This window comes from Etheostoma spectabile, chromosome 5 (genome assembly GCF_008692095.1).
Source record: "Etheostoma spectabile isolate EspeVRDwgs_2016 chromosome 5, UIUC_Espe_1.0, whole genome shotgun sequence".
Classification (NCBI taxonomy): Eukaryota; Metazoa; Chordata; class Actinopteri; order Perciformes; family Percidae; genus Etheostoma; species Etheostoma spectabile.
The window spans coordinates 28,864,056-28,880,285 of NC_045737.1; the positions used below are offsets into that span (position 1 = coordinate 28,864,056).

Consider the following 16,230-nt stretch of genomic DNA (forward strand, 5'->3'; position numbering starts at 1 on the left):
CATTCTACATTCTCTATAGCTACATGCTTGCTGCCCATGAGCAAGGCAGTAATAAAGGTAGATAATAATCTATTTTGATGTAACAATTAAAGTGCTTGTATAAATAATAAATGACCACAGACCAAAAAGCAGACAAAAACAAAAAAGAGGCCGACCAAAGACAAAGAAACAAAACTAGACATGTAGATAAAACCAGTTTCACATTAAACAAAAAGGCAGAGCAGTCTCCATCATATTAGTCTCGCTTTGTCAGACCCTTCTCCAAAGCGCTCTGAAGAAGGGTCTGGCTACTCCACATAGCATTCAGGGATGGGAGGAAAACGTGCTCTGGTTTAATGGCTTTTCTTTAAACCAATCAGAATCGTCATGGGTGGTGCGGTGCGCATAGAGCCGCCGAAAAATAGTTAACTAAACAGATAACTCCGATTGGACAGATAGTCTAGCTAGCTGTCTGGATTTACCCAGCAGAGATCTGAGGACCAGGTAACCATAGTCCTCAGATTGGACAGATAGTCTAGCTAGCTGTCTGGATTTACCCTGCAGAGATCTGAGGACCAGGTAACCATAGTCCTCAGATTGGACAGATAGTCTAGCTAGCTGTCTGGATTTACCCTGCAGAGATCTGAGGACCAGGTAACCATAGTCCTCAGATTGGACAGATAGTCTAGCTAGCTGTCTGGATTTACCCTGCAGAGATCTGAGGACCAGGTAACCATAGTCCTCAGATTGGACAGATAGTCTAGCTAGCTGTCTGGATTTACCCTGCAGAGATCTGAGGACCAGGTAACCATAGTCCTCAGATTGGACAGATAGTCTAGCTAGCTGTCTGGATTTACCCTGCAGAGATCTGAGGACCAGGTAACCACAGTCCTCAGAAATTACAAGTTAGAATTACAACACAAAGAAAGCGGAAGGAAGCGGAAAATATATGCATCCGGCGAAATTTCCTGCAGAACCGGAGCAATCCCGCAAGTGGAACGCGAAGGATACAGACTAGCATCATATAAACATGTCTTACATTGCAATTTAACTATTTCTCAAAAAAAAAATATCCGCCTTGAGTCAAAACTGTTTTTTTCCAATCCAATTCTGCCATCTTTCAAAAGCTTTTTTAACTGCATATATCACCATCAGCACATAAAAACAAACACAAATGTTGGTAAAGCAGCTAATGACACCCTGCTAAAGCGCTATTCTTTCACCTCTAACCTGTGCTCAGATTATTTCCACTTGACTATTACAGACAGGCCATAAAAGAAAAACCATGAGTAAATGAGTGGAGATACATAATAAATGATTCCATATAGTTGTACTCCATATTAAGATCCTAACACGCCGTGAAGCATGTATAAACTTCCAACTTCAAGAGGATTCAGTCATAAAGACATCTGCACTTCTATCGATGACAGAGACATCAGTGAATATGTTCAGAAATTGTGACAAAAAGATATTCTCTTATTTGGTGTTTTGCTGGTGGTACCTTGAATATAAAACCATGTTCCAAAAAGCATATGACTCATACCCTTTCCAGACTGATGAAACCATGCAGTGACCCATCGGGACGTGTATGGAAGCCTCTGCATTAGAGCTATACATTAGATCTATGCTAACCCTAAGATCCGAGAGTGAGGCATGCTCACACATCCAAAGAAGTCCAGCACTAGTGAAATGATGCATCATCATTCTCAACACGTGATGGATTGCGTGGCGCTGACAAAAATGAGTGCTTGGCGCCAACGCAGGAAGCCGTTTCAGTGCTAAATGTCTTCATTTTTGTCAAAGCATAATTGAGGGCTTGCAATGCAATGATAAGCTGTAATTAAACCACTTTAATTCCCAGATTCATTACAGCACTTTGGAGTCGCCGCAGCCTTCTTTGGGAGAATACTAATCGTGAGTGCACAGGAGAGCCTGGGCATTCTGGGAGGGCTGATTGTAACCGTTCCTGGGAGAGGGAAAAAAACAATATACGTCTGTTTTGATGTCAGCTGATTTGAGTGCAGGCAAGATGGAGGAGAGAGGGAAATATTTTGCATTTATTTTATGCTCCAATTAGCCAGGCATCTGTCAGTCAAGGGTGGTTTCAAACATGTGTGTTTGTGTTAGGGCATTCATGTTAGCGTGTGTGTGTGTGTGTGTGTGGTGTGTGTGTCTGAAGGGGTGTATGTGGCTGTTAGGGCTGTGTTGTGACACATGTAAGGCAGGCTACAAATTGCCTGTCACAGCAAGCGCCTCTCACTAGGCGCATGGGGGAGTGACTCATTTTCTGAAGATGTGGATTTTCATTTAGTGTGTATGTGTGAGAGATAGATAGATAGATAGATAGATAGATAGAGAGAGAGAGAGAGAGAGAGAGAGAGAGAGATAGATACTGTGTCTAAGTGTCAGAGCTTTTCTCCACATACATATCAATCCAGAGACCTTTACACCTAGATAGCGTTGAATGCATGTGTTTACATAAGCTTAATTAAGAGGGGTCAAAACGCAAAACTCACACGTCACCTTTGATTGTGACACAAAAACAAAAAAAACACACAGAAAGAAATACACAATCTTTCCTGTCTTTCTCGCTTCTGCTCATTGACTCCCTTAGCTCTATTCCTTTAGATCTGGCTCCAGGCACAAACGTGTTGCCCTCAGATTGGAAGAAAAGGGCAGAGGACTTAAAAAAAATCCATCTTCTCTAGATCACTGTTCAAAAAAGAGTCACTAAGTTGTCAAACCCATTTGTTCCGGGCCTCCCTTTGGGCAGCAATGAAATGATTGGAAACTATTAGGAGACAAGAGTCCATTTTGGGATCTTATTGTTGGAGACTAACATGCTTTTTTTTCTGCCGGCTGGAGCCAGGGGTTATACTCCTCTCAACAAAGGTTGCGCAAAAAAGGCTTTAGAGAGATGACTGACTCAAGCCTCCCTTCCTCTCCCTCCGTCCCCTCTATCCTCCCTTCCTTCCCTCCTCATGTCTCAAATCATTCCCGCCTCTTTAACACTGACACAAACACTTGTTCACTATCTATTTCCAGAAAAACACCAATAAAAGACTTGTTTTCCTTGCTTTTTTTCTCAAGCAAGTTGCTCAAGGAGACGAGACATCTGTCTACTTGCACACGGTGTAATGTAGTCTTTTTTATGGCGAGAGCAAGACAAGCATTCTTTATTCTCTCACATCTTAACAGGATGATTTCCTCTCATGACAAAGCAAAGCCTGCACTCATGCATACAAACAACAACTCACTGCCCAATGTAAAAAGAAGGACATGAATACAGTATAAACTTGCACGCCTACACAAAAACCATTATCTCCTGCAAGTAGGCTGACACAATCTGTCAGGCATTTAAGCATTAACACCATGTGCTGATGTAGAAAAACAGATGTACTGAATCTGTGTAACATCTTTTTGCTCAGAGTTCTAGTAGCAGGCATGTCTCTTCCTGTTTGAAAGCAAACCTCTACTCTTTTAAGTTTTTTGCCTTTATCCTCACCTGACTCGGGGCACATCACGAAGAGGTTCGCGGTGGGTGCGACCCCGGTTGGCCCCCTGCAGGGTGCGGCGGTTTGCAGTGGAGTAGTCGGGCTCCAGCTCGTACGGCTCCTCCTCTTCAGGGCCCAAGCTGCGGCGATCATCCTCCAGGCCATATGGCTCGGGCTGGAAGCGCTCGGGCTGCGAGCGGTTCAGGTCCACAGTGCTGTTACCCATAGGCACCTGGGGCTGGGCCACATGGCCGTAGTCATCCTTACGAATAGGCAGCGTGTAGCTGTTCTCCGGCCGGTAACTGTTGGGCAGGTATGGGTAGCGCGGTGGCCGGAAGTTGACGCCGCGTGAAAGGCTGCCGTAGTTGTCTGTCAAATCGGCGTAGCCATCATGCAGGCCGTAGTGGCGGACGTACTGGCTCTCAGGTGTCTCGCCGTAGGAATCGTTGTAGGAGTTGTTGTAGGAGCGCGTCAGGGTTGAGGTTGCTTGAGGCGTGATGAAGCCTCCATTCTTCATGTAGCGCCGATCAATAGAGTCGGTGTAGTTGCCTAATGGAGACGAGCCCTCGGGCAGGGGCAAGCCATCGGGGCCCAGGGGCACCTGGCGCACCGTCCGTGTGGTCACCGTCTTCACCATCTTAGTCACCTGTAAGGGGAACAGGTACACCTGTCAGACAGCCTGGCATCACAGGACAGAATGATGTTAAAGCAAGCCTATGTTTGGATCCAGCTGAAAACCATGCTGTCCACTAAACGGAGACATTTGTCTGATCAGGACACTGTGTTGGAATGGCACACAGTGAAAGAGGCAGACAAACAAACTGGATTAATGGGAAAATGAATGATAACTTAGAATTCTTGGTGTCAAGATTAAATCATGCATTTCAAATCTAACGGAGAGGAAAACTTGTCCATTTGTGTTAATTCATTCAAAGTTAGTTGTACTTAATTTTTCTATCCTGCAAGTATTGCGGTGCATTTGACTGTCTTCAAATTATGTTTTATAAGATGATGGGTTCTTGAAGACTCACACATGAATAATTTTCTTATCATTCAATCCAAAATTTTAATTATACAAAAACATATAGTGGCTGTACTTTGGTAGGAACCTCCGTTGTAATGGAGGTGGATAATAACTGACCAATTTTAAGGTCTGTGTCAACAATTGGTGTAACCCTAAATCAGTGCACATGCTTTAATAATCTTTTATAAGGCCAAAACTGTCAGCTAAATCTAAACCAGAAATATTGCATGTACACAGGAGCAGTCTTGGTACACTGCCTCTCCTGGACTGTGCTGTAACAGGGCCATCTTGAAGTGCTACAGCTCCACTGGACCTTGAATGCTTTTTGTCCCCAAGGAAACAGGACAGCATCACACTCTGCAGCCGGGGGACTGAGACACCAGACGTGCACGTATTCATTTCTCATGCTCACTTCATCCTATAGCTAAATAAGTCTACATCCTGTCCTGTCTCTGTGGCTGTCTGACTGGGGAATTTCAGACAGCTACCCCCCCGTCTTTCCCTGGGCTCTATGCCCATACAGAAACCAATTTGCTGCTCATGGAATTCTGCTATGGCCGATAATTGGCTATTTTGTCCACGACGATAAATTCATCTTCAGAATTAATGAGGTTGATGAAAATGAATAGTCATCTGCGGGGCTGCAGTTCTGATGCAATTTGTGTTGTATGTTGTGCCTGACAAGGTGTCGCAGAGAGGTGCGTTCCCACTTGAGGAACGCAGACGGCCGTTTTCTGATTTTCTCGGGGAACGGAAGAAAAAGCAGAAGAAAAAAAAACACTCCACTCATTCCACATCTGATGGGTTTCATTTTCAACACCAGCCCTCTTAATTTTGATATGCTTTCTTTATTTTCCCATCACTGCCATAATTTAGATTTTAATCAGGGGCGAGCAAAGGCATGTTAACAATATTAAGAAACCACAACAAAGCATCAACCCTCGCAACAGAGAGGCAAAAGCACAAACAACATATCTGTTGTTCAACATGGCCGAGACAAATGGAGATCTTCAGTGGGCTCCGTTTGATTACACCCTGACTGTGGGCTCCATAACAAAGCCTATTTCAGGAACACCAAGGTTCATCTCCATGTTCACAGTAATTACTGAGCAATGTACATTGCTGGCCATTCCCCCTCTGCTTTGCGCTAGTTAAAAATAAAGAGCTCATTTGTTTGTTTCACATTAGCTTAAGCATATGTATGAGCTAGGAATAACAAGCTCACTTTCACCCTCGTGGCTTCATGGTGGTAAGAACCCAAACTAGGCTGTTCTGGTGTTCATATCATGGGTCCAAATGCTAACTCTGGGCCTCAATGGGACTACAGGGGCCAGGGCTGAATGTTATACCCTGCATGAAGCGATTATGTCGGCATAATAAATATTATTTATTACATAACATTTTATAACATGCTTTATTGGCTTTCCTATGATATATAGATTCACGAGGGAACCTAAGCCTTCCAGATTCAAATTATTCAAATCTGATAATTGTATCACCTTTTGTTTATCATTATATTTTATTTTATTCTATTCAGGCTGTGAGAGCTGAGAGGAGAGCAGGGTGACGGCGACAGTACAGCTGCCTTGTACCAAAACAGCTTTTTAGGCGATTTGCAACGGCTGCAACGAGAGCCATCGCAGGCTTTAAACACTCTTTGATGTACGCTCAAGTTCACAAGGCGTTAAACTGTTGCGCTCGGACAAACGAAGGGAGGCAAGGGGCCTGCGTTCCAAATAGAGCATCTGAAATGAAATATGCTGAAGTGGGGTAAACAGGGCTAAAAGAGAATTGCTAAAATGGAAAAGACTGCAAGTATATGTGAACATGTGCACATTTGTGTGTGTATGTGTGCGCATGGAACGTCATGGCTGTACTGAAAAAGGGTTAAACGCGACCCCAGGCCTTAACTAACCAAACTGTTAAAAATGCAGGGAAGGGCAGCAGGCGTCAAACTGTCCACTTTACAGCTCTGTAAGACGGTTCACAACCTCCGTGGCATTCAATTTATTGCGAGTTAAATGGACATGGTGAGCAGGGGGATAGCAGGAGAGGGTGAGGTAGCATCTCAGAGTTTTAAGATGCCTGTGACAGTGATACTTGTGATTAATTTTCAGACCATTTAAAGAGCAACTGCCTGAATGAGAGAAGCAGACATTGTTAGTTTCTCCGCAATGTTAGAAAGTCCAGAGTGGCTGAATGTGGTTTCTCTTTAAAAGCATGATGTGAGAAGAACATTGGGGGAGGGGAGAACACAGCAAACATCACACAGGGCTAGGCATCCTTTACTGGTTCAGTTTCCAACGTGCTGGGGGGCAAGATGGAGACCGGGGTGGGGGTCCGGGTTGCAGGCCTGGACTCTAATAAGTTGTCAGTCACTGGATGATAGGTGCGGCGGGTGATGGTTTTGACCACTTTGGTCACCTAGAGTGGGAGGGATGGGTGGGTAGAGTTCTCAGTAACCTGCATTAGATGTCAATGTGCATCCAGGTGTTTAGCTCTGTATTGCAGATAGTTCTAAAATGACACAACCGTGTACCCTCTTACGCTACATATACAGTAGCCGTATGCAATCTGAGAGAGGACTGTGCTCCAGCAACTTTTTCAAAGAGTGCTTGCTGAAGTTGAGAGTCTGTCTGACATAAAAGGAAAGTAAAGACCTCCGAGCAGAAAATGTGTCTGTTCTTTATTCTGTTCTGTTGAACAGTGGCACCTCATTTTTTTAAACAGCTGTACCTGATTAACTAACTCCTACAGTACCTACCCATGGTTGGCTCCCCAGCATGCGCAGGCTAGTGAAACTGCTTTTATTTGTTTGTGTGGTCTGCCTCAACTCTCATTAGCTCATATCCAGAAAAAAGAGGTGGAATGGTGCTTTTATTGGCCCATCGGAGCTCTTCCTCCAACATGACTGGTGTTCCATTCAGAGAGTTCTCCGGCAGGAAGAGAGGGCTGGATGATGGCCAAGGGAAAGCACGGCATGCTGGGACAGGAGGAACGGACGTTGATCTAATTGAGAGCGGACATGTGCTCAGACTCATTCAGGGTCCGGGCCATTCACTTTGACTGAGAACGTAAATAGAAGCAGCAGCTAATCTGCTATTGAAAGGCTGTTCATAGTTGTTTTCCAATTGTATGTGAAAACCTTCTGCATTAACTGAATGTGTCAGCTGAAACTCACCCGGACCCTGGACACACACACTGAGTGGGCAACATCAGCCCAATCTCTTTTCTTTGACTCCCATATTCAGTAGCTCCGTCTTGATGCCAATTTTTTTTCTGTTCCTTTCCCGATATTCTAACAAGTACTATTGCTGATACTAAAGCAGCTAGAAACATGTTTACCACCGAAGAAGAAATATGCCTGCAAATCAGGAAGATGGGAGAAGCTTTGTGTTTCATCTTCCGGCAGTCAGACGGGGCAGAGCCATCAAGGGAAAGGAGTGTGTTAGCATTAGACAGTAAGGCAAGACTTTGGTTCAAAAGAACAGATAAGCGCATTAATAATACTGGGAGTTGCTGCAAGATGACGAGAGAGATGAAAAACAACACATGAAAGTAGGAAGTCGGAGAGAGGAGATGCAGAGAGGACAAAAAGACAGAGGAAAAGTAGGAAGTAGGCCTGCACGATTTGGGGGAAATTATGAATCACGATTTTTTTGCCTAGAATTGACATCACAATTATCTGCCACAATTGTTTTTCCTCACAAAGTGTAATGTTTATTGCACACATTAACCATGACAAGACAAAAACAAATTGGTAGTACCAAACAAAGGTTTTTTTTGGCCCATACAGAACATTGCTCATCACCACAAGCCTGTAGACATGGAGGCTTCAAAGAAGAGAAGGGAGAGCATTGCAGTGCTTCAGAGCGCTTTAAAGTGCCCATATTATGAAAAAATCCCCTTTCTGAGATTTTGGGTGTTATTTTGTATCTCTGGTGCTTCAACACGCATACACACTTGGAAAAAGTTTTGAGTGAGATCTGGTTTCTGAATGTCCTCTGTCTTCAGTCTCCGGGTGAGCTGGTCAACATCTGCACGGCTTTCTACGTCACTAGAGACCAGGTGGCTAACCGTAGCGTGCTAGCTCTTTCTCAATGGCTAAACACTGCTCCAACAGCCACTAGTCGACCAGAATCTCCAAAAGAACTACTTCCTGTCCCTGTTGTGTCCCTGGTCTAGAAGAAGTCTACCAGCTGATCCAGCCTTGGACTGACCAAAGCTGGAGAAAGAGTTATCTAGCTGATGGATCTTACCGAGCTACTGAGCATGTGCAGCTCCCCACAAAGATAGGATAAAGTGAGATTCTCACTCTGGAATTAAACTACTGAGATGTCTCACTCTGGAGCTAAAACAGAGACCTAAACACACACACACACACACACACACACACACACACACACACACACACCACACCACACACACACACACACACACACACACACACACACACCACACACACACACACACACACACAACACACACACACACACACACACACACACACACACACCAACGGTTAAAACAGGATCTGCACCAATGCGCAGTACAACAAAATATAGTGTTTTTGAATATTAACCCTTGTGTTGTCTTCCAGTTAACCATGAACTTGTCCTTCCAGGTAAAAATTGAAAATGAACATTTTTTTTGTGCTTTTCTGATTTTTTTGTCACTTTTTCCATGCTTTTGGCGCTTTTTAAAACCTGAGCTGGTAATAACAGGTTTTACACTTATTCTTGGAATTCATGGTCAACAAACCTCATTTACATCAAATCATATATACGTTTTTAATTAAAAAAGTAACTAATAGTTAAGATCAGAGGATGTTGAGTGGATTACAGATGGGTATATGTCAAAGTTTAGTCCAGATACTGTTTTGAAAAATAATTCAAATGCTATACGATTAAATAAAACACCCAAAAATAAATCATACATTTTACCTTAAGAATGTTGTATGGAATCATCCATGTTATTTTTGGACAATTTGATTGAAAGAAATCCATTTTTTCTGATATGAAACACTTTGAAATGGGTCAATTTAACCCAAGGACCACACAAGGGTTAAACCATGGAAACCTATTGTGGTACAACCTCAAAATACAGTTATGAACCTGAAAATAAGCAAAATATGGGCGCTTTAAAACCTATTTTATACGGTCTATGTTTAAAACTCACAGAAGAAAGTAGTAGCATTTGTAAAGCAGTCGGCTTGTCAAATGAAATGAGAATCATATCAAGGATTTTTTTTTAACGATTAACCATGCAGGCCTAGTAGAAAGACAAGGGGAGAGGTCTCTTTGGGTAAGCTCTGGGCCGGGCCTGGGTCCACTGCCGAGGCAAAGATGTTGGCTTCCAGGAGTCTACCCTGAGCATCAAACTGCTTTCCTACTCAAAGTGACTTCCAGAGAGCACCCGGTCTCTTCTCCCAGCAGGGTGGCGGCCCTGCTTTAAAGGGGCGTCCTTCGTGTTCCTCTTTTCAGCAGCAAAGCCCTTGATTAGTGCGATGATTAACTGCACATGCTTGTGTGTGTTATCTCTAGGAAGGTCTGCATAAAAAAATCATGTGAGTGTGAGCGAGTGTGTGTGGCCAATCCCCTCGCAGTAAACAGGCTGGGGGGCAATGGGCCCTCCCTGATGAGGGATTAGACCAGGCTTTTTAATTACAGTTTCACAGTCCCTCGAGTAGGGGCTCCACACAGCACTCCCCACTCCTCCAGAAGCCTACAGCAGCAGCAGCAGCAGCAGCAGTTGAGTGCGCCTACGTTTACATCCAAATCCCAAGCAAAATGTCCCAATCTAAGCGCACCTTGTGGAAGAATGTTGAAGCAAAAAGGAAGAGCTTCCAATTCCCACCCGATTTATTTTATTTTTTCAAATGGAAATCTGGCATGGATCCTGGTGGGAATTCTTCTTCTCCGTGCACAGTGAGTGATGAACTTAAACTTAGAAGTGAAATGCAGAGTGTCTTCCAAAACCAAACGAACAGGCACACACTCGAAATACTTCAAAACCCCGACACCAAGAGGAGGACATGCTGGTTGGAGCAACTGCAGTTTACTGATGCCACTTGAAATGTTTTATTAGTACTGGGGTATTCATAGTGGTTGAAAATCACTTTGGGAAGCCAATGTAAAAAAAAAAAAAAAAGGTAATTCATATGGTAATTCATACCATTCAAAAATGAAGGAAAAAAACAAGCTATCACAAGGTGACAGCTGGCAAAAGACTAACTTAAATAAGTAAAACGTCATTGAAATTATAATTTCTGACACAGGGGTTTATAGTGTCTTCTCAGAATGTAATTATAAGATTAAAGACATTTTCTATTTCATATCAACATTCATACTTATGGGGATGTTTAACATGTTATTGGTGCTCAGCAGTGGTATTTTGTACCTCCTATATTGTCAGTGAGGGATGGTGTAAGACATAATTTAATAGATAGAGATAATGAGAAGTAGGAGACAGAAGACCATGCCAAAGAAATAATAATTAAAAAAAGAGAATGGGTCTCATCCCAGAAGGTGGAAGCAACAAGCAGTGAACTGAGAAGTATTGTAGAGAATAGACTGGAGAATTATTTAGTTTGGGATGAAGCAGACTGTGTTGCATACTGCTGCTGTAGCCTGTATGGGCACACATAAAATGGTAGCGTGGTGGGGAAGAAGCCATACTGGTATAAAAGTCCACTCACCTTCACGTTAGATGAGATATCCTTACAGAAAAAACAACAGAACACAGTAGAGGACGAATCAACAAAAAGACGATTTTAAGGCGCACAAAACTAGGAGAACCCCTAGGGAGTTGGCTCATAACAACACAATCATCAAATAAAGAAGCCATAAGAAGGAGACAAAACCACTTTGGGCTGTAGGATTATGGGATATAGAGTTCTACGGGGTGGAAGTCTGGGAGAGGTGGTACAGTACCATGCTGTTTGGAAGCGGTAATCCATAACCATAATTTGAAGCAATATTAAAATCATCAAAGGCACTTTGAGGGGTTTTGCTGCTATGAGCTCAATGGAATCTCTCAACCACAACAGTGAATCTGCTCTGAGGTGTGATGATAGGTAGCAGGCTGAATATCTGCTCTGTACAGTAGATTATATAAGAGCATCGCATTCTCATGAACGGGATCGTACAATGTTGAACGGAAATGTATGCACACCAATTTGTATGATAGCGTATGAAACTGAGCGACCGCCAGCAACTCACGGACTACAGAGCTCCGTGAGTTGTCGATCGTATCAGCAGCCATCGCTAGTAACCACAAAACTGGTAGCCGGCATTGACAGTTGAGTTGGGGTACCAAAACGACTAGTTACAATTAGAAAAAAGATCGTGGATTAGATTAAAAAAATCCCTGGGAACGAACCGTCTTTCCTGGGTGAAAGATTTTTGTTTCCCCCCCCCCCATCCACCCCAACATCTTCCCTACACAGTCTCCAGCTTTTCTATACAGCATCAGTTGTTGTGTTGCACACAGCCAAAAATACCTTGAATACATACGAAATACAGTGCTTTACCTTTTATTTGCAATATGTACCAATGCTTGTTAAGAAACATTAACTCTATATGCAGCTCACAGCTAAATGTCTAAAAGTTGAACTTTTTTTAAGCTAACAGCATCTTACATAGGGCTGGGTACCGAACTTCGGTTTTTTTATGGTACCGACCGAAATGTTTCGGTTTTACACAGTATCAAATTATGCCTCGTCTTTCGGTGCCAAGTTTCGGTGATTGGCTGTAACGTTAAACGTGATTGCGTCACCCAGGAAAAATACATACGTGGTTACGCCGACAGACGGGGTTCACGTGCATCTGTTGTGTACCGCTTAAAAATGCCACCTAGATCAAAAGTGTGGCTTCACTTTATTAAGATTGATGCCAACAGTGCGAAAAGCAATATATGCAAAAAAGACATTGTTGCTAAGGCTGGCAACACGACTAATTTGATGAAGCACCTGATAGTGCACGGGATCAATTTAAGAGCGGAAAGTTGCACAGTGTTTGACTGCATAAGAGCGGACCGCAGCCAGCGCAGCCTGCGCAGCCCTCCTCCTCTCAGCCGCCCGTGGGCAATGCAAAACCAGAGCCGACTCCGAGTGATTCAAAATATCCACCACCGGACTCCGCCTCATCAAAGAGTACCGAGGACGGCGCTGTGTCTGGGATTTCAACAGGCAAGTTTATGTTTATTAGCGTTACTGCAACTTAACACGTGCATCGTGCTGAGTTAGCGTGTAGCCTTATTTTATTGCTGCGTAGCTAGCTAAATCAAAAGCTAACATTTACAGACAATACTTTGTCCATGTTTGTAAAAATATGCTTATCCATTGGGTCAGCTGGTTAAACAGCTAACCTTATCTTCACTGTTATTTTTATATTCTCCTCACAGTAGCCTCTGACTCTGATGTATATGATATATATATATATATATATATATATATATATATATATATATATATATATATATGTATATATGAGAGAAGTACTTTGAATGGAAAAATCTGAGCTAAAAATAAAACTCAAGATTTGAACTTTATTATGTTGTGTAATTTTCTTTTTCTCAGAATTGATATTATAAAACTGGTATTGAAAAAGGTATCGTTCAGGAACCGATATCGAAGTAAAGGTATCGGTATTGGTACCGGTATCGAAAATTTTTGATTGATACCCAGCCCTAATCTTACATCATTACAAACTGAAACTACTTGGTCAATAAACCTGAAACTCAACAATTGTTCATGTAGCTTGTTTTTTTTTAGCTAGTATTTCCTATCACTCGTTTTACAGGACCGTTGCCTCCTCCTGTGCACATGTGCGTCTCACCTTGGTTTCTGTGCGCCGTGTGGTGCCGTCATCAGAGGTGACCACAGAGACGTGGGAGGTGGGGGTGCCGGGGTCCTCCTCTATGGTGACCGTCTCCTCCACCACCTCCTGCGGCTCCTGCATCATAGCCAGGGTTGTGGCGTTGCTGGGGCTCTGCTCCTGCACAGACAGGGGGGTCAAGTCAAGAGTTAAGAGACAGATTTTCATATTCAGTCGGGGAGAAAAAACTCACATGTACAAGTAATCCTCCATTAGAAATACAACAAGATGGTGCTTTAATTGGGCCACTGCAGCAACAAATTATATTAGAATCCAGCAGAGAAAAATAGAGCATAAATAAGAACGTTGCAAATGAAGGATATTAAATATAATACCACCCGCTATTTACATTGCGACACTGGAGCGACAACTACAGAGGGATGTAAAGTGTGAAACAGAACATGAATAATAATGAGGAGAAAATAAAGGCACTAAAACATACTGAGATGAGGAGATAAATAAAAAGTGTTCATATTATTTTTTTAAAAGCTAACTTGACGTGTAACCAAAGATAATAATGATTCTAATATATTACAAGTGATATAAATATTGTAAATATTTAGAACATACGGTACATTACTAACTAATTGACTTGGTCAAATATATTTAACTTATCAAAGTAGATCTTATTCTAATTACGTACAGGTCATGCAGATTTGCATGTATTCCAAACACATGCCTCGCTTTTCCAAAGATTAGTTTTGGACATTTTCATCCCTTTTAGATAGGAAGGCAGAAGACATGAAAGGGGGGGGGGGGGGGGGGGGGGGGGGGGGCGGCGACACGCATCAAAGGGCCACAGGTTGGAGCCGACCACGGCCCTGCCACGTCGAGGAGACCGACCTCCACACCGCTCCACCAACCGAGCCACCTGGACACCCACACACCTGGCTTTTACAGAGAATGGGAGAGGACACTCTGATTGGTTGATTGCATGTTACGCCCAAAACACACCTCTGAGTTAGATTAAGACACTAAGTACAGCCCTTTGGAACCATGCACCCGAAGCACGGACCCTTTTTTCCGCCGTTAAATTAGCAAAAGTGGATTTTAAAGATTGTGGTTATGGCAAATAAACTAAGGTCCAATTTCCACACCCATCTCTACATTACTGTTCCACAGAACAGAAGTCTTGAACGAGCACTCACAATCATACGTCTCTTGACAATGTCTATATAACATACAAGAAAAAAACAATACATAGCTTTTCTAGTTTGTTTCTTGTTCTGACAGAAGATGATTTATTTGGCCCTGATGTTATATCCAAACACCGCAATGCAGGGTAGCTAGCAACTCCTCACCTCTTGAGACTTGAAATTGAGTTAAAGCCCCTTTCAAGGCAAGCAAAAGCCTGGAGCACAATTTCTGATTCATATTTCATTGGAAGCCATGTTTTGAAGAAAGAGTGTCCATGGGCTTAGGATGAAAGTGGGCATAGAGTCCCTCCTATGTACCCAACCTGACCCTGTGTGACTGCGGGAGAAGTGTGTGTTTCCTGCACTTCCAGCTGATGAAAGATGATATGAAGGCAGTGGTTGAAGGTGCAACGCCCTGGCAAGGCCCGCTGCTGTGCATAAGTGTGACAATGTGATGGAGAGGGTAAGAGAGGCCTTTGAGGCAATCATTGATAAACAAACCAGCACGTAGCCGAGAAGAGTAATGGAGAGGGCGGAGAGGAAAGACTTGGAGTAGAAGTGGAGTTTTTCTTTTAAAAAGGGGAGAAAGAGGAAGCTTGGCATTGTGTATTTATAGTCCAGATAGCAGGGTGTCTGACGCGCCATTTCTACAATGCCCGCTTTCTCTTCCTTTAGCTACGTGAGGGCAATGTCATTTCATTCATAAATGTGACAAAACACTAACCAATTTATTTTCAAAATGCAGTTTTTCAGCTTACCTTTTGATCCCCATTAATCTTAAACCAAAGATAAAAGATCAAAGCTATGAAAAACAAAAAACTCCCCGAGCATCCCACTCTCCCTCATATTAAAACTATTTTCAAACTCACTTCAAGTAGAAAAACAGTAAAAACATGTGAAGCAAGAAGACTATTTTTGTCTGACCAATTACACCCAGCTGGAGGGAGAGCCAGAGGAAAAGGACTACAAGCCTCATGGAGGGAGACGGACTATTCTTCACACCTTGGAACAACTGTTCTCCATTGATTGGCCAACTCTCCTCAGGTTTCAAAGCCCCACACGGTCTTTATTGATCATCCTTCCTGCTGATCACTCAAAACTTTGCACTTTTGATGTTGAGGATTGTTTGGTTAGGTTTAGTTAAGTCTAGATTTATAGGTTAAATCCTAACATTTGTTACTAGAGCTGGGTTAAAATAACTGATTCTCTAATGAAACTTTGTTTGAGTGACCTGATAGATTAATAAATCGTTGTTTTAATATATGCTTTTTCAGTGACTGCTATGTAAGTCCTCTACTGTAATAAATACTTCAAAACAAACTTTTTGGAGGTCAGTGCAAACATGAACCTGGTGCATTATAAAAAGTATTTGAGGGTTGGTTCTTTTTTAAAGATTATTTTTTTCTTTTTTCCCTTATTATAGTGACAGTGGACAGACTGGAGAGGGGAGAGATGGGAGATGACACGCAGCAAAGGGCAGCAGGTCGGATTCGAACCCTGCACCGCTGCAGGACTCAGCCTACGTGGGGCAAACACTCTTAGGCTCTTGGGTGAGCTAGAGGCCCCCCCTGAGGGGTTGGTTCTTGCTTGTACAATTTACAGCATAAGTTCTCTGAGAATCTCTTTTTGCCGGTCCGAGTACAGTAAAGGGTGCGTCTGTAAAATAACTCCTTGACTTATTGTATCGGCACCCGGCCACCGGTCTCCTGGGCCCACCATCA

At 43.0% G+C, this 16,230-nt stretch overlaps 1 protein-coding gene across 1 annotated transcript in view; it reads right to left on the minus strand.

Annotated features, from left to right (window-relative positions):
* arvcfb (ARVCF delta catenin family member b) overlaps nt 1-16,230 on the minus strand; it is a 249,980-nt gene that overhangs the window by 74,182 nt on the left and 159,568 nt on the right. Inside the window, 4 exon segments of the mRNA XM_032515943.1 lie at nt 3,485-4,119; nt 6,787-6,921; nt 11,195-11,215; nt 13,335-13,493. Of these exon segments, the coding sequence (XP_032371834.1) occupies nt 3,485-4,119; nt 6,787-6,921; nt 11,195-11,215; nt 13,335-13,493 (950 nt within the window).